The sequence below is a fragment of the Argentina silus genome (assembly GCF_951799395.1).
Source record: "Argentina silus genome assembly, chromosome: 9".
NCBI lineage: Eukaryota > Metazoa > Chordata > Actinopteri > Argentiniformes > Argentinidae > Argentina > Argentina silus.
In genome coordinates, this window is record NC_139663.1 from 21,828,967 (window position 1) to 21,847,265 (window position 18,299).

Genomic DNA, 18,299 nt, shown 5'->3' on the forward strand with positions numbered 1-18,299 from the left:
TCCGCCGTAGATTGAAGACCTCTTCAGGCTACATCTTAACGGTCCCTCCTAAAGACCTTTTCACCCCCACTACCCCCCTGTACTAACCCTAACCCTAGAGACCTCTTCACCCCCACTACCCCCCTGTACAAGTTTCTCTCCTGTTAATAAAAAAAAACAAAATCCTTCTTCTAGCATTGTGACTGCCAATGGCCCCCTGGTCTGAGCATTGATTACTTTATATTATGATGACTGATGGACAGATGATTCACTTACTTAAACAAATGTATTTCGCTTGTAAGTCTCTTTGGATAAAGGCATCTGCTAAATGCCATAAATGTCAATGAGAGAGAGACTGATGATACGTTCCCTACTGAGACAGTGTTATTGTCTCAATCTGAGTGGAGTGGAGGGAGTATCTCTACACTTATTCTCTGGCATTGATAGACTAGAACAGTTGTGATGCCTTTTCTCTGTGTTCTCAGGGGAGGGTATGCAGGTGGTCTGGCATGCTCTGCTGTGGTCACTGTTTGTTCTGCTGGCTCTCTACAGCCTGATAGTGCTGGTCCTGATCTTCTTTAAGAAGGTAGGTTACTCTGAGTGTTTCATTTAAACATGGATTGAAAGTATGTTTCTTCAACAGTTGTTTAACACGTTTGACCCATGCAATAACAATCACACTACTATCATCATCATCATCATCAAACACCAACTGTATTAAGTTTGGAGCCATACTTGTTCTTTATGACATAGACCAGCATAACAAATTGTGAGAACACGTTTGGTCTCCCTGTAATAGATGGTTTTACTACTTATACTGGATATTCTAACCTTCTCACTCTCCACCAGACAGGACAGCCGGTAAACATTTGCAGAGGAACATGGAAGACAGGAAAAAAGGTGAGGTCTCATATTTTGTACAGTCATGCTAACGTAAAAAAGGCTTGAATTGTGGCCTGGGGTGGTCCAGCGGTCCAGCACCGCGGCCTGGGGTGGTCCAGTGATCTAGCACCATGGCCTGGGGTGGTTCAGTGGTCTAGCACCGTGGCCTGGGGTGGTCCAGTGATCTAGCACCATGGCCTGGGGTGGTTCAGTGGTCTAGCACCGTGGCCTGGGGTGGTTCAGTGGTCTAGCACCACGACCTCTTGTTTTTCTCCACTATCTCTATCTCAGTGTACCACACTCCAAAAATAAGACTTGAATGTTCACTTTAACAAAGCTGGGAAACCCCATGCACTGAAAATGAGGAAGAACTGCAGTTCCTGTACCACTGGTTAACAAACTAGGGTATTTTGCAGTAAATTACCAGTGTTTACAAACATCCAGTCTCACAACATTGCAATTAAAAAAATTTCCACTGCAGAAAGGCAACATGGGAAAAATCTCTGTCTCCGTTTTTTTACGTTTACAGGATATTGTAACAAATGTATGAACTGTTGTCCTTTCTCTTGCAGAATAACTCAACCAAAAGAGAAGATTTCCGCGCTGTTGTGCAAGAGCTGTACGGCAAGAGGAAGTTACGAAGTAACCAGAAGAAAACCAACCACAGTGGCTCCTCTCAAAACAAGGTACAAGACCAGTACCACGGTCACATGGCATCTAGCTGTAAGAGAGGCTGTAGCTGTAAAGAGAGGCTGTAGCTGTAAAGAGAGGCTGTAGCTGTAAAGAGAGGCTGTAGCTGTAAAGAGAGGCTGTAGCTGTAAAGAGAGGCTGTAGCTGTAAAGAGAGGCTGTAGCTGTAAAGAGAGGCTGTAGCTGTAAGAGAGAGGCTGTAGCTGTAAAGAGAGGCTGTAGCTGTAAGAGAGGCCGGGACTGGATTCAAAAAGCATTTCACAGGGCGTTCAGTGGCGTAGCACACTAAGGCGTTGTTAGGGGCGTTCAGTGGCGTAGCACACTAAGGCGCATACCATATCATCACAAGGTCCCTGGTTTCGATTCCGGCCATCGACATATCCTGCATGTCATCCCTCCTCTCTCTCACCCATCCTTCCTGTCAATCTCTGCTATCTCTATCCCAATAAAAGCAGAAATGCCCTAAAACATATATATATATATATATTTTAAAAGCATTTCACTGCATCACTTGCAGCTGTATGTGATGTACGTGACCGATACGATTTGATTGCAAAATACTTGTTCATGTGTTGTGATGTCTTTTTTTCCATCCAACCCTGTTAGATACCCTTGGGTCAGCCATATCATTCAGTTTACCGATTTACATTTACATTTTTTGGCATTTAGCAGACGCCTTTATCCAAAGCGACTTACAACAAATACATTTGTTTAAGTAAGTGAATCATCTATCCATCAGTCATCATAAGATAAAGTAATCAATTCTCAGACCAGGGGCCATAGGCAGTCACAATGCTAGAAGGATTTTTTTTTCTTGTCTTTTTTTTATTAACAGGACAGCAACTTGTACAGGGGGGTAGTGGGGGTGAAGAGGTCTTTAGGAGGGACTCTAATCGACTCAATGCAACCCTCTTGCAGGTTGAAAGTCCCCACTCCGATCATCCGAATGACGACATCTATCAAAATCTGTGACGTGTCAATCGAAGGAGGGACTTGAAAGGACGACTTCCCCAAACAGAAGGGCTACGATGTTAGGCCATTCTAACCTATAAAACATGATAATGTGGACTGGAGAGAGCTGAGAAAAGCAGCCACGTGCCTAAACAGGAGGGACATGTTTTTAGGCCGTTCTAAGATGTAAACCGTGTTATGTGAACCGAGAAAGAGAGAGCTGAGAGGGAGGAGTTGTGTGCTGATAGGCTCGCCTGAGTTCAAACTGTGGTCTTAGTTTGAACAATACCTCTGTTGAAGAGGGGCAAGGGGTGGGACTCAAAACAGTGGACCATCTCTACGATGGTGGTTTATGCTTAGCAGTGTTGCTTAGCAGAGGCCCTATCCAGAAACAGCTAACTAACCCTAACCCCCTAACCCTAACCCCCTAACCCTAACCTCTACGTACTCCCACAGGTTCCATGTACAACTTTCACCATAATGCTTGTACAGTGCCTATAATTTCTTATTCAATCTTTTCAGATTGAGATACCTGTACCTAAATGGGCCTGTCATTCAAGTTATTCAAGAGATCAATAAGAATGTTGCTTTGTCCAAAAACAACCCCTAGCCCTGAAGGCCTAGGAGTGCAGGAATCTAGAAGGCAACAGTCTTGTTACTCTTGAATAAGTTAAATGACTGGCCCATTTGGGTACAGGTATCTCAGGTATATCCGTCAAAGGCTTTTCTGTCATTTACAAAAGGGGCATGTTTTTGTATGTAGACTTGTTTAATTCAAATAAACAGTGTAAAAAAAGACTCATAGAAAACATTCCCCATCACACATCACAAGAATTTGATCCCAAAATGTAATTGCACATCACTTCAAAGGACATGTATTAAGACAAAGGCACAATGGTCCAATGATATAAGCATGGTGTGTGTATACTGCATATAATTCAAAGAAAAATAAGAAAATCTCAATATTTTACATTCATTTTGTTTGGAGAACTCCAAGCCTGGGAGATTTTGCACTGCAACCTCATATGATTGGTCAGACTTGTGTTAAGAAAGCCTAGTACTGTTTCACGGTAACTAACATCATCTTGTACAGTGCATCGAGTAATAATCCTGTCTTCTTTTTTATCTTCTCCTTCACATTTAAACATTCCTTTTACCTCACAGTTGTTCCAGTCAAAATATTTCCTCTGCAGCGTGTCTATCAGACCTACACATTGTCAAATTCCACAAATCAGAAACACCACAAAAGCAGTCTTGAGATTATAATCACGTCCTTTCATACCCACCAGAGATAAATCCACTCACACATAAAAACAGACAGAAGGAGTGTTTTCTTTCCCAGGTTAGGGCCAACATTGACTGGCCCACTTTCCAGCGCAACTTCAGCTTATCAAGTCTAAAGTGACAACTTTTGAGACAGAGAGATGTTGAGTAAATTAGCCGTCGATGTACTTTGTATCCACGGTGTGGCTGTCACGTATTGAGAATGGCCTCCAGGCCAGGATTTGCACAATGGAAACACACATGGGCACCACACACACCAGGTAAAACATGGCACAGCGGAGGCTGTCCAGGGCACTGGTGGGAAAGAAAGGGATATTGTTAAAAGTGTCAAAAGTTATACTTAAAATATATATATATATAATAATAATAATTCAAATGTTACTTTTAGGGAAAAAAATTATAATAAAGTGTCCAAAGTTGGCAAAGTTGACTCATAACTTGAGAAGTTGACTCAAAACACTGGAGAAACTAGAGTAAAATAATAACATCTAATGGCACTATGCTATATGTACAAAATGTGACTTATAATTCATAAAATATGTTTAATTGTTGTCTATCTATCTATCCATCAGCAGCTCCAATATGTTGACATGTGGGTTCCTTTACCACTAGGGGGAGCATGTGTTCCATTAGCATCACAAATAAACTCAATAAGCATCATGATGGCGTTTACGTCAGGATTAAACTACTCTACATTAATAAACTCTACCATTGAAACCTCGAGCTAAATCATTTCAGTAAGTATAGCCTCTATCCCCTCTCTGGGCTGAACCCAACCCAGACTACCTGAACCCAACCCAGTGGACAGTAACTGTGAGAGAGCAAACGTTAATTTGCATACCGGCAGAGCAAACCTAGATTACAGGTAACTTTTGGAAGAAAGTAGATCTGGCATGACTTTACCTGGAGTCCATGTCCCTCTCTGCGTCCTTTAGACCCTCATAGCCAAACTGGTTGAGGATGGTGACAGTCAGCATGGGGGCCAGCGACTGGGCCGGCTTAGTGAACAGAGCGTTGGTCCCAAACACCATGGATGACAGCGGAGAGCTATACAGGAGAAACAGAGGGAAGGACATGAAACAGACGTTACGTTGTTCAACCTGCTCCGGCCGAGCCTCCAACTCGCGACCTCTGACTTGCCAACACACGTGACCGTGTCTCCTCAAATACCCTAGCAGTCCGATAGCACGGGTGGTGGTATTTCAACGTGAGGAGTGAGTTTACCATCTCAACTCCTGTACCGTCACAGATACACACGACGTTAAGAAATGTCCCGCTCACTTGACTCGATAACTACATAGTAATACACTGTCGCCGAACACTTTATTAGGAACACTATACTAATACTGGGTAGGGTTTATTTATGTTAAATGTCATTGTGCTGTATGCGACTTCAGAATAGACTCGTTCATTGTGACCTTTAGCAATGTAAGTGGAAGTACGTTGCCTCAGGTAGTTTTGGTAGGTTAATATCAATGCATGCTCGATGCACCCGACAAAGTACGCCCTCAGCTACTTGTTTAATGTTGGGTGCCCTTGCAAAGGAGCGAGACTAACGGAAGCCTGTCCAATCGCAGAGTCACAGAGCACTCCTGAGGGAGTAGTGGTCTATTCCTGTCTGTGATAGATCGCTTGACTAGAGGTCACCGAGCACTGATCTACCGGAGCGCGAGGAGAACAGCGACGTCAGCCAAGACGCAGTGAGGGAGGAGACCTGCGCTTACCTGCGCTTGTGATTCTGCAGGTCTGAGTCGATGATGTCAGCCAGAGGCAAGTTAAAGAGACTGAAGGCCGCCTGGATTATGATCCTGTAAAAAAAAAAAAAAAAAATACTACTACTAATAATAATAATAATAAATGTGAAAACAAAAAACGTGACGATGATTTTTGATTAACTGTGTTTTTGTGATGAAGCTACACAGACTTCTACTCTACCTGACAATCTTTGACGGGACTGTTTAATTAATACTTAATTCAATTACATCAATATTGTGGACAGGGTACACCTGCAAAAGAGGCCTTGGTCTCAGTGTGTATAAATAAAGGTTAAATAAAATAAAATAAAATAAAATGCCAGTGAAAGTGCCTGTTACTCCGTACATGTTGGCAGTGAGGAAGAAAGCCAGGAGGTAGTAGTGGTGAGGCCCCAATAGTAGCATAACGACAGCCATGCCCGCCTCCACGTAGAACGTCAGGAGGATCAGCTGGTAGTAGCCCACGCTGACGAGCAATCTCTGACTACTCAACACCAGCAACTGAGGGAGATGTCAAACAGGAACAGATGAACAGAAAGATACACTGTTGCAGTCTCAGACAGAGATATAGGAATGAGGTCATTTTAGTAGTCGAAATAAATACCAAAAAATACACTGTTGCAACCTTCAAGTCCAACAAAGGTGTGTGGAACGAAGAGCAAACTGGATCAGAAAAGGGTCGTCGGTCGCTGCCTACGTTGGTTGAAATATCGTGACGATGAAACTCTGGAAGCTTGTAAACAGTGTGTGGCTATTCTCCTTTCACACATATCAGGGCTAATCTGCATTACCTCATGGTGTGTTGGTAGAGCATGGCGCTAACAACGCTTAGTTTGGGGGTTCGATTCCCGCTGGGACCATATATACTGAAAAATGTATGCACTCACTGCAATGTAAGTCGCTTTGGGTAAAAGCATCAGCTAAATGGCGTATGTTATATTATTTATTATGTCGCTCTTCATTGATTTAGAAGGTCAAATCTCTGCCTATAACCCGGCTTGTTGGCTGTATAACAGTACCTGTGGACAGATGAATCCAGCCCCATACATGAAGCTTTTAGCCAGTGACGACAGCATGTCTGGGGGTATCAGATGCTCGGTGAAGATCATGGTGAAGTTGTTACAGAAGGCCACCAGGAAGACCTGGAAGAAGTTCATGAGCACAAACGACTGGAAGTCCCTATTGGTCAGAATCTGCCAGGTCATAGAGGTCACTGCGGAGAAGGAGAGAGCTGATTCGCCAGGAAGACCCGAGTTGGTGGACTCGGGCGACCCGGGCGCCGAGCCTTTGTCGTCGAAGCGGCTCTCGCTGTGGAAGCCGGTGTAGAACATGCAGCCGCAGGCTACGATGGCTACCAGCACGGTGAAGCCCTGGAAGGCAGGAAAGTTGTCCATGTTTTGAGACAGGAGGCCACAGAAGAGCACGCTGGAGGAGCCGATGAGAGACGCTATCTGGGGAGAGGAGGGGAGGAGGAGAGAAGGAGTGGAGGGGAGGAGAGGAGGGGAGGAGGAAGGGAGAAGAGGAGAGGAGGGGAGGAGGAGAGGAGAAGAAGAGGGAAGGAGGGGAGGAGGAGAGGAGAGGAGAAGAAGAATAGAGGAGGGGAGGAGAGGAGAGGAGGGAAGAAGGAGAGGAGAAGAGGGTCATGCTCAAATACTTTCAAATGTATAATTTATTCCTCCTTTCCTTCTTGTGGGCTGATCACTGATATGACAATGAATGGATTTATTGTGTAAGATCTACAGTGTTAGATCAATGACCAGTGGACATTCGAACGGGGCCAAGACCTAATTATTGTCTATCTACCAACCGAGACCTGCAGTAATTATTGTCTATCTACCAACCGAGACCTGCAGTAGTTATTGTCTATCTACCAGCCGAGACCTGCAGTAATTATTGTCTATCTACCAACCGAGACCTGCAGTAGTTATTGTCTATCTACCAGCCGAGACCTGCAGTAATTATTGTCTATTTCCAAGACAAACAACTATTATCTATACTCTCTCCCATCATCACAGACACATCCCACTCCCACCTGGCTGTACTTGATTAGCCTCAGGCGGCTCTGGTGGTGGCCAGAGATCTCGGCGAAGAGGGCGCACTGGGCCAGGAGGACGAAGGTCAGCATGCCGTCGAACGCACACAGCGCCACCACCAGGTGAAGGCCGCTCAGCCAGTCGCCCGGGTAATAAGATCGCCACGGGAACCAGGCCAGCAGGAAGGCCAGGGCGTAGAATGGGGCGCCATAGAGGATGGACAGGCGGCGGCGAGAACAGCAGGCCACGCGGGAGTTGTCCTGGAGGTAGCCGAACAGAGGGTCGTTCACCGCGTTCCACACCATGTACACCACCTGCGAGGATGATGAAGATGATGAGGATGATGATGGTGACATTAGATCATACTTCAGTGGACACACACAAAAAAAAAACACATACAAAATAAATACAACTGCTCAAAATACAATACACTACTGTATCTGTGGTGTGGTCCATTCATAAACGTAAACATAAATTTGGGAAATAGAACCACTGGGCGTTTGTCCTCTCCTCTCCTCTCCCTTGAGCATACAGTATATTTGCAAGTGTCAGTCTGGTAGGAACTGGCATCCGTCATAGGCGGAAGATACAGAGTACTCACTTGTGACTGATGGAAAGCTCCCTCGGATATCTTGTACTTGTTCAGGAAGAGCTTCACATAATAGAAGTTGAATATGCTGTTCATCATCCCAGCTCCGAGGGTGGTCATAGAATACGCCACCGCAGCGGGATGGGCATTCAGACGAGCCAGGAGCCTCATCATGTTCAGGCCGATCAAAGTGCACTCACCTGAGTTTCTTTTTACAGGAAGTTGCACACAACCTGCTGTATTGAATGGCACCTGAATGTGCAGGCGGTTAATGCATGGTAAGGTTCAACTGTCGATTGCAATGAATTCAGCGTGATAACAAAACACGACACGCAATGCGAATAATGCAAATAAAGAGATCCTCAAAATTCATATCTGTCCTGATATGCCATGCAAAACTACTAACTCGGTTGGACGCTCTGGAGAGAAGTCCATCAACTCCCGCTGTGTCCAACTCGTTTTCTGTGTTTGCGGAAATAGGCGGGGACAACGAACCATAACAAACAAGCATTGGATGAAGTGGCGCTTGGACTCCACCTACTTCATAGTCATTGGCCGATTAAACTGTCATTATATCGCGCGTCATAGGGGTTGAGGTGGTGTTCACCTCTTGCACAGTGTGCCACGTTGCCGCAGATACCGGACTACGCCACCGGAGGATGTTGAGTACTGCACACACACACATACACACACACACACACACACTCCTCCACTCCTCCCTTGGTCACTCACAGGCAGGCGAGTCACCGCACGGAAAGGACACCGGTGTTTTAGGATTCTGCCCGGTCGTAGTCGTAATTGTGCCGGTCGTAAGACAAACAAAGTGCGGAGGAAAATGCTCACGGATATGGTCGTGGAGGAAGAGTTTGAGCTGAAGGATGAGCAGCCTTGGTACGACAAACAGGACCTGGAACATGGTGAGTGGGGCGCTGCAGAGCGGACGGTCGCACCCTTAACACCCGCTGCTCACTCAAGCAGCTTGAGGCGCATTTTAGTTCAGGAGGACTGCCTCTCTGCATTATTACACTGGAATACCGCTATAGAATAGGGCTGTTATATCACCAATTTCCATTTTGTTTGGACTGTCCAAGATTGATATTGTGGATTAATGTCAGTGCACCAGGCTGATGAAATGTGTGTGTAATGCATGTTTTGCCAGCAGGACAGTCCCACCACAAACCTCAAATTACAGACTGTATCCCACCCACATCTATCCTCTTTAAAACTGCCGTTTTTGTTTGTTATTTTTGCTTTTTCATAGGATTTATTTGCTGAAAACATGTTTTTGTGCATTTTCTTTATACAGTGTAGGCTTATGCTATGATTTGACTGCTACACATATCTCATTGTACGGGATATTCTTGTGACACTTTGTCATCGGCCACAGTCATGGGTTGTTCAGCCTGGGAGTTCTGGAGAGCCTTCTGTTGCCAGGATGTCCTGAGGCTGACACTTCCCCTGTGTTCATTATTGTGTACCGTTAAGTGTATGTATTCAGTGATTAAATGAACAGTGTGTGTGAGAGAGAGTGTTAGTGTGTGTATTCAGTGAATAAATTAACAGAGAGAGAGAGAGAGAGAGAGTGTGTGTATTCAGTGAATAAATGAAGTGTGTGTATTTAATACATGTGTGTTTACAGATCTCCATTTGGCAGCTGAGTTGGGCAAGACCCTGCTGGACAGGAACCATGAGCTGGAGCAGGGACTGCAGCAGATGTACTCCACCAACCAGGAGCAGCTACAGGAGATAGAGGTGAATATTCCATCCAGCGTTTCCTCCATTTACATTTACATTTACGGCATTTAGCAGACGTCTTTATCCAAAGCGACTTACAACAAATACATTTGTCTAAGTAAGTGAATCATCTATCCACCAGTCACCATAAGATAAAGTAATCAATGCTCAGACCAGGGGTCATTGGCTCACAATGCTAGAAGAAGAATGTGAAGTACAAACAGCAGCAAAGAATTACAAACAAGAAGACCAGCACAGGCGAAACGCCTGAGGGCCAATCAGAATCAGAATCAGAATCAGAATCAGAATTAGGTAAGACGCTTTGGATAAAGGCGTCTGCTAAATGTCATAAATGTAAATGTAAATATTATTTTGGACGAAGTGCTGCTATCAGCTGTGCTCCCTGTAAAAAAAACAACAGCATATCAATTAACATATTAGACCCACTGGCGGTGGGACACGTCTTCACCTGGCCTTGATGAAGGCCACAGGTTTCTTGTTAATAAATGATCAGTGACTTGCATCAAGTCCATTCACCCGGTCGTCCTGGTTTTAACCTCTGCTTTGAACAAAGGCAAGACTTCAGGTTTGCAAAAGTTGATCTCTCTTTAGAAGTTTCACACCTGACAGAAGGTGACCTCCCACTGGGAGATCACCTGGCATCACCTCATTGGGAGTCAGTACCAAGCACAGATGATGCAAGTCCACAATGGGAGTCGAAAGTTCCATGTTGAAGAAACTCCCAAATCCCTTTATTTCATGCCCTGCCGTTGGTGTTGCACCGTGAGACCATCTCCTTGTGTCGAATAGGATCAAGTGAGAGTTTGTCTTGGCCAGTCCGTGACTTAATGAGTCTTTGGCATAGTGCATCGTATGGCCTGATGTTTATTAATCTCTTGGATAAACAAATGGCCAACTTTCACCACTAGCCTCTGTCCTTTCACCTTCTCTGTGTGAGGAGAGCAGTTGTCAGCAGCTTACGCTCCATTCATCATCAGCCAAGGTCTTAGGTAAGCTAGTTAGCCTTCACAGTTAATGCCCTGTTCATAGACTTAGACATGCGCACCACACACAGGCTCTCTCTCTCTCACTCTCTCTCTCTATCTCTCTCTATCTCTATCTCTCTCTGTCCCTCTCTCTCTCTCTCTCTCTCTCTCTCTCTCACACACACACACACACATACACACACACACACACAGGCCCCCTGTTAGGCTTCCATCCTGCCATGTGTTTTGGCGGGAAAACCATTTTAGGTAATTTTGGGGTTGCTTGACACCCTCACAGGAGTACATCCTGGCCTCTCACCTCCTCAGCATAATGGATGTGTCCTGCTTAGCAGCCCCACGTTCCCAGTTAGGACACACAGATAACATGAGATTTCCCAATAAGCTTGTTTGTCCTGCCTCTCCTGACCCGATCTGGCCATTGATGACCTCCCCGGTATTAGATATCCGCTTGTTCAAGAGGGACGGCCTTAAGTTGCTGATCTGTAAGCTGTCGGTGCTGACTGGTAAACCTCTTCATTTCCAAAGAACTTAGCATGAACTGATCCACGTTATATACAGATTTGCGTATTTGTGCAGCCCCCCAGGTGAAGGCCAATCCTGGTGAACAAGCAGCACAGTATGTATTCAAGTGAATAGCCTCAATGTGTTTTCAGTCAGCACATATTGCATAAGAACCACAGGGGGCTTTTCAGAACCCCCAACGCCACGAAGTTGGACTGTACCATGCTATTTGAGTTGCAGGGGAAGTTGGACTGTACCATGCTATTTGGGTAGCAGAGGATGCCATCTAATTGACAGCAGGTCAACAAAGATAATAGACTTAAATTGTTGACAGGGCTGTCCACGGGCCAGTGGCTGGGAGGGCTTATTGGGTTTGACGTTGTAATCCCGTGTATCTGACTGTCTCACTACAGTGTCTCTGCCTGGTCTTGCGCTTTCCTCATGGAAAAAAACACAAGTACGTGAAGCGCTATTTGCAGGATACGTTCAAGTTCTCGGTCTTCCTGTTATTTCTATAACAGACATGACTAATAGTGCTTCTTTTTTTACTTTGGACCCTTCTTCATTGAAATGAATGAAATGTTCCTTCCATCGGAAGCTCCTCTGTCTCTGAAGTAGGTCTGTGCAGGACGTGTGATGAGGCTTTATCTGTAAGCCCTTTCTGACCGTCATCGTTAATATCAATAGCTAATGCTCTGTGTGAGTCATGATACAGTAGTTAAGCCTCCAAACAAAAGGACACACAGCAGCATGACTTGGGAGTCCTTTGACAAGTGGCGGCGAACCGTCCCTGATAATGCCTACTTCATGGTGCATGAACAAGCCCTGTGCAAATACCGCTCACACACACACACACACACACACACACACACAATCATGCAAATACCCCTCACACACACACACTCATGCAATTACCCCTCACATTTAGCACACGCCTTTATCCAAAGTGTGTGTGTGTGTGTGAGTGTCGTGCAAATACCCCTCTCACACACACTCATGCAAAGACCATTCCTGTCACGAAGCCAAAGTGTTTTTTGCCGGCCCTTAATTGGTTGTTCAGTGCTGGTCTACTTCAGTTGGAGGGGATCAGCGCTGGAACAGATCCGCAGTTTCATAATAGGAGATCATTGTTCTGCGCAGAGAAATGTACAGAACAGTCAACTCAGCCTCTAAACACAGTTCTAAATGTACTGTATGTCCAGTTTGGAGTTGAAAATTGCAAGTTACAGTATGTTCATGTACATTTTTTCACCCAACAAAGTCACTTCCTTGAGTCTCGTACAGTATTACATAAGCGACCAAAGAACTGTCCCTGACCTCTGACCTCCTCTCTCTCTCTCTCTCTCTCTCTGTCCCTGACCTTTTTGACCTCCTTTCTCTCTCTCTCTGTCCCTGACCTTTTTGACCTCCTCTCTCTCTCTCTCTCTCTCTCTGTCCCTGACCTTTTTGACCTCCTCTCTCTCTCTCTCTGACCTTTGACCTTTTTGACCTCCTCTCTCTGACCTTTGACCTTTTTGACCTCCTCTCTCTCTGTCCTTTGACCTTTTTGACCTCCTCTCTCTCTCTCTCTCTCTGTCCCTGACCTCTGACCTCCTCTCTCTCTCTCTGACCCTGACCTCTGACCTCCCCTCGTCCAGTACCTGACCAAGCAGGTGGACCTCCTGCGGCAGATGAACGACCAGCATGCCAAGGTGTACGAGCAGCTGGACCTGGCGGCCCGGGACCTGGAGCAGGGCAACCACCGGCTGATGCAGGACGGCCGCGCCGCCCAGAACAAGATCCACAGGTCAGGCTCAGGGCTCAGACCAACGCTGTTCACCGCAGTTCATTACCGTGTTCCTCAGCTCTTGGTTGTTTTAACCCCGCCACACTGTCTAACCACTGTCAAGGTTGCTGACCTTGCGCTGTTTGCAATATTTGTGTATATTTGAATGTTTAATACATACAGTACCAGTCAAAGGTTTGGACCCACCTTGCCAAGAGTGTGCAAAGCTGTCATCAAAGCAAAAGGTGGCTACTTTGAAGAATCTAAAATATAAAACATATTCTGGTTTGTTTAACACTTTTTTGTTTACCCCATAATTCCATATGTGTTCCTTCATAGTTTTGATGTCTTCAGTATTAATCTACAATGTAGAAAATAATTTAAAAAATAAAGAAAAACCATTGAATGAGAAGGTGTGTCCAAACTTTTGACTGGTACTGTATTTTCATGCAAGTGTCCCGTTGACATCAATCGCAGACAATGCACAACAGTTGTGCAAATCGTAAGTTAATATTCCACTCAGTGAGCGTCTCATGTCTGATGTCTCTGTCCTCCCCTCCACCCTGTAGCCTGACGGAGACCATCGACGCCCTGCAGGCCCAGATGGAGGACCTGCAGACTCAGGTGGAGGAGCTGAAGGACGCCCAGGCGGACCGCTGCAAGAGAGACCTGGCCGAGCAGAGACGCAACCTGGGGGCACAGAGCGTGTCCTGCCTCAAGGAGCTGTACGACCTGCAGCAGGAAAAGTGGGTGTGGGTGTGGGTGGGTGTGTGTGTGTGTGTGTGTGTGTGTGTGTGTGTGTGTGTGTGTGGGTGTGTGGGTGTGTGGGTGTGTGTGTGGGTGTGTGTGCATTTGCGTATGCGCATGTTAAAGAGAGAGTGCACTGTTGTGTGTGTGTGTGTGTGTGCGTGCGTGCGTGCGTGCACATGACTTTGCAGCAGTTCAAGTGACTTTGCAGCAGTTCAAGTGACTTTGCAGCCAATAGTGTGTATGTGTTTTTTATTTGGCCTGCAGCTGTACTGTATAAGTCAGCAGCCAAGCAGAAGACCAGCTGCTGTTATTGTAACTCTCAAACAAGTCCGTCTGCCAGTAAAACACACACAGGATGTGTTCTGCAGTTCAAATGAATGCTGCTCATTTCCATGTACCTCCACTCTGCTGCACGCCTCGAACTCCCCAAGTAAGCAGAGGGGGAGCATTGTTTATTTGTTTGTTTAGGATTTACACACACACACACACACACACACACACACACAAAAGAACACACATACACTTATACTGATAAACACGGTAACAAATGAAAGGCAAAATGAAAAGAAAAGACAAATTGTGCAGGGGAGGTTAAGAAACCCAGCAGGCTGGCGAGAAGCCACTCCTAAAAAGACAGAATAATAAGAACAAATTAAAATGGAAAATGTATATAATATTAATAATAAAAATTAAACAAAACGTCATGTCGAAAATGTGCATTGTCTACCAGCTTGCCGACCTTGCACCATAGCCAACATAGCAGTGGTGTGACCTTGGTGTGTCACACAAGGCTTGTTTATTCGACATTTTTCCACTGTTATTAAAAAAGCGGACCAGGTGGAAGCAAGCCAAGGCCCAGAGAGGAAATTGCACGGCACACGAAACACAATAACCCAAGATAAACAAAGGAAGTTACCTTGAAAGGTTTTCGAAGGTAAGGAGAATGTGCTTTGAGAGAGGAACGTTTCTCTCCCCCCAGCCTCAGCCTGGCTGAAGGAGGAAAAAGGAGAGAAAGCCATTCACCAATTAACCCTGCGGTCTATTGCCTGACCTGTCCGGTACCTGAGCTCTTCGCCTTGCTCCTCTGGTACATGAGTACCCGTGTGCTGACTGGTTGTTTCCAGGTCACACAGACGCAGACGACTTAATCTGGTCCAGGGCTTTTCGGACATAATCCCCAGCAGATATTTCAGTCGGAGGGGGTTAATGCTTAATGCTAATGCTGTTGCAAAGCACCTTGTTTGTTCAACCAGTCTGTAAACAGATTGTCTGTTAATAGAGAAACTTTCTGACAAAAGAAAAGACCAATAGAAAGGCACACCACTTACTACACAATAATAATAATAATAATAATATATGCCATATAGCTGACGCTTTTATCCAAAGCGACTTGCATTGCAGTGAGTGCATACATTTCAGTATATATGGTCCCAGCGGGAATCGAACCCACAACCTAAGCGTTGTTAGCGCCATGCTCTACCAACTGAGCCACAGATGATATTCAAATGAAGTGAAACGGTAGTCTTTGGCGACTTTGATCAGACTTCTCAACAGGGACATTGTTTTCCATGATTGAATGGGCTTATTAGATATTGTCCTTGTTTCCTTTTAGTAGACAAACCACCTGGTCCAAACGCCCTCCTCTCTGTCACAGGTACCTCGCCTACGAGAGCCTGCGCATGGACCGTCCCTGGACGGCGCACGGGTCCGTCTACGACCGGGACCGGGACCGCGAACGCGACCGGGACCCTGAGGAGGAGCACGCTGCCCTGCAGCGGTCCGTCCAGACCCTGCAGGCCCAGCTGGCCTCTGAGCGGGGGCGCCGGGAGGTGGCGGAGCAGGAGACGGTGCTGATGGCCACGGAGAACGGCACCCTGGAGCAACGTCTGGCCGTGCTGGAGGGCTGCCGGGCCAGGCAGAGGGAGCTGGAGGCCGAGGTGGAGGAGCTCAGGCAGCTCTGGCGCGCCGACTACGCCACCAGGTTAGATATGAGCCTGAGAGCTAGACCACTACACCACCACCCTGAGAACTAGACCACTACACCACCACCCTGAGATCTAGACCACTACACCACCCTGAGAACTAGACCACTACACCACCCTGAGAACTAGACTACTACACCACCACCCTGAGAACTAGACTACTACACCACCACCCTGAGAACTAGACCACTACACCACCACCCTGAGAACTAGACCACTACACCACCCTGAGAACTAGACCACTACACCACCAGGCTGAGAACTAGACCACTACACCAACCTGAGAACTAGACCACTACACCACCACCCTGAGAACTAGACCACTACACCACCACCCTGAGAACTAGACCACTACACCACCCTGAGAACTAGACCACTACACCACCAGGTTAGATATGAGCCTGAGAACTAGACTAAGTAAAAGTCTAGAAGTTCAATTGAATTGAATTGGAATTGACTTCCTGAATTGATTCTATAGAATAAGAATGTACACATTGCCGACTGTATATACGCTGCAAAGCAAACATCCCCTTGATCATGAGTCTCAACTCCACCCCACCAGCGCCAGCAGGAGGCCTGACCGCATGCTGCTGCCCGACACGGTCTTCTTCCCCCCGGAGGAGAAGCCTGGGCTAGGTCAGGCCGAGGAGGGGGAGAGGGTGGAGAAGGACGTGAAGGAGCAGGGGAGGCGCAGCCTGCAGAGGTGCAGCAGCGAGAGCGTGTTGAGGGGGGCCAACGCGGAGGACATCCAGCGAGGTCACGAGCGGACGTGCGTCAGGCGGTCGGAGGCGGTGAAACAGAGGGGCATCTCCCTGCTCAACGAGGTGGACGCTCAGTACAGCGCCCTGCAGGTATTAAGTGTGCTGATTTAACTGGGCGTCTGTGGCTCAGTTGGTAGAGCATGGTGCTAACAACGCTAAGGTTGTGGGTTCGATTCCCACTGGGACCATCTATACTGGAATGTATGAACTCACTGCAATGTAAGTCGCTTTGGATAATAGCGTCAGCTAAATGGCATTTATTATTATTATTATTATTATTATTATTAACTGTAAACAGCAATTGTTCATTGGTTTTGCCCAAATAAACCTAAGAAAAGAAACATTCCAAAAAGAGACGACTTAAAAGCTATTTCAATATCCCTGAAGATATCCCCAATTAACAGGAAAGTCTGAATAAATGTTTTTTTATTATTTATTTTTTTAATAGACAACAAATAATTAGAAAATGAATGTATGCAGTGTGTAACCCAGCATGTAGAAACAGTGGGTAACAGAATCTTTGCGTTCCTGCAGGTTAAATACGAGGAGCTTCTGCTGCGCTGCCAGCAGGGGGCACAAGGGCTCAGCCACAAGGCCGTGCAGACGCCTCACAGCCCCCAAGTCGGCAACCGCCCCCGAAGACGGCGGTCCAGCTGCGTGTCCTCCTCCTCCTCCGACCTCGCCAGCGTTCCCGAAGACGGGCTGCAGCCGGAGTACAAGGTGCTCTTCCAGGAGATCTTCACCCGCATTCAGAAGACCAAAGAGGACCTGAGTGAGAACAGGAAGCCGAACCAGGGACATTGACTCATTGGCGCTGGCTTTCAGGACAGTGACGACAGTATTGTTTCGTTTTTCTGCCCCGTTGATGGGGTTTGCACTCATTTTTTTTGGGGGGGGGGGGCTCAGTGAGCAACTGAGATCCTAAAGGGTGGTGTGTGTTTGTGTGTGTATGCGTGCGTCCGTGCGTGTGTGTATGCATGAGTGCGTGCGTGTATGCGTGCGTGGGTGTGTTCGCTCGCACTGTAACATCTGTGCCTCTTAAACAACATGAACCTCCACCCGTCGTCTCCGCCCCTCCCCCAACACCCCTCCCCCAACACCCCTCCCCCAACACGCTCCCACGGTTCCCTCAACCAGCACTTTTCTTTCCTCATCTGCTTGATTACTTCCTGTCCGTATCGAAGAGCTTGGCTCTGAATCATGACCCAGCCAGCCAGTCAGCGAAATGGTGGGTTGTTAAACGGTTTGTTGTTGCATCCTGTTGCTACCCACCTGTCAGCCTACGACGGTCCATATGCTCAGTTAGATTTGGTCCTCTGTGGCTCAGTTGGAAGAGCATGGCGCAAACAATGCTTAGGTTGTGGGTTTGCTTCCCACTGGGACCGTATATACTGAAATGTATGCACTCACTGCAATGTAAGTCGCTTTGGATAAAAGCGTCAGCTAAATGGCAGATATTATTATTATTATTGTTATAGATTTCCACCTCCACACATGAGAAGTCAATGTGTGTAATGATGTTGACAACTCAGGGCTTTTTCCTCAGGTGTAGATCAGTGGAGGCTGGTGGAGGTAGAAATCGGAGGATGGGTTCATTGTAATGCGTGGAACGGAATGAGGAAATGGTATCAAACGCCT

General features: G+C 46.5%; 3 protein-coding genes across 4 annotated transcripts in view; 2 read left to right on the forward strand and 1 right to left on the reverse strand.

Annotated features, from left to right (window-relative positions):
- Positions 1 to 3,102, forward strand: part of LOC310810259 (immunoglobulin superfamily member 6) — a 5,964-nt gene extending 2,862 nt beyond the window's left edge. For both annotated transcript variants that reach the window (XM_083677951.1, XM_083677950.1), the window contains exons 3-6: positions 465 to 565; positions 829 to 879; positions 1,434 to 1,547; positions 2,469 to 3,102. In XM_083677951.1, coding sequence (XP_083534077.1) covers positions 465 to 565; positions 829 to 879; positions 1,434 to 1,547; positions 2,469 to 2,522 — 320 coding nt within the window. In that variant the 3' untranslated portion in view covers positions 2,523 to 3,102. The remainder of the gene's footprint in view (positions 1 to 464; positions 566 to 828; positions 880 to 1,433; positions 1,548 to 2,468) is intronic.
- A 342-nt stretch (positions 3,103 to 3,444) lies between these two features.
- mfsd13al (major facilitator superfamily domain containing 13a-like) lies at positions 3,445 to 8,614 on the reverse strand. The gene is made up of 7 exons (XM_083677949.1): positions 8,174 to 8,614; positions 7,572 to 7,886; positions 6,559 to 6,990; positions 5,886 to 6,040; positions 5,510 to 5,593; positions 4,689 to 4,832; positions 3,445 to 4,079 (listed from the first exon to the last, which is right to left on the reverse strand). Exons 1-7 carry the CDS (start codon positions 8,333 to 8,335, stop codon positions 3,938 to 3,940), a joined length of 1,434 nt encoding a protein of 477 aa, XP_083534075.1. The 5' UTR covers positions 8,336 to 8,614; the 3' UTR covers positions 3,445 to 3,937.
- A 382-nt stretch (positions 8,615 to 8,996) lies between these two features.
- Positions 8,997 to 17,465, forward strand: cdr2a (cerebellar degeneration-related protein 2a; the record flags this gene model as incomplete). The annotated part of the gene is made up of 7 exons (XM_083677423.1): positions 8,997 to 9,078; positions 9,801 to 9,913; positions 13,041 to 13,189; positions 13,738 to 13,914; positions 15,573 to 15,899; positions 16,463 to 16,751; positions 17,196 to 17,465. The coding sequence occupies 7 exons, from the start codon at positions 8,997 to 8,999 to the stop codon at positions 17,463 to 17,465; spliced, it is 1,407 nt and encodes a 468-aa protein (XP_083533549.1).
- Positions 17,466 to 18,299: the final 834 nt, after the last annotated feature.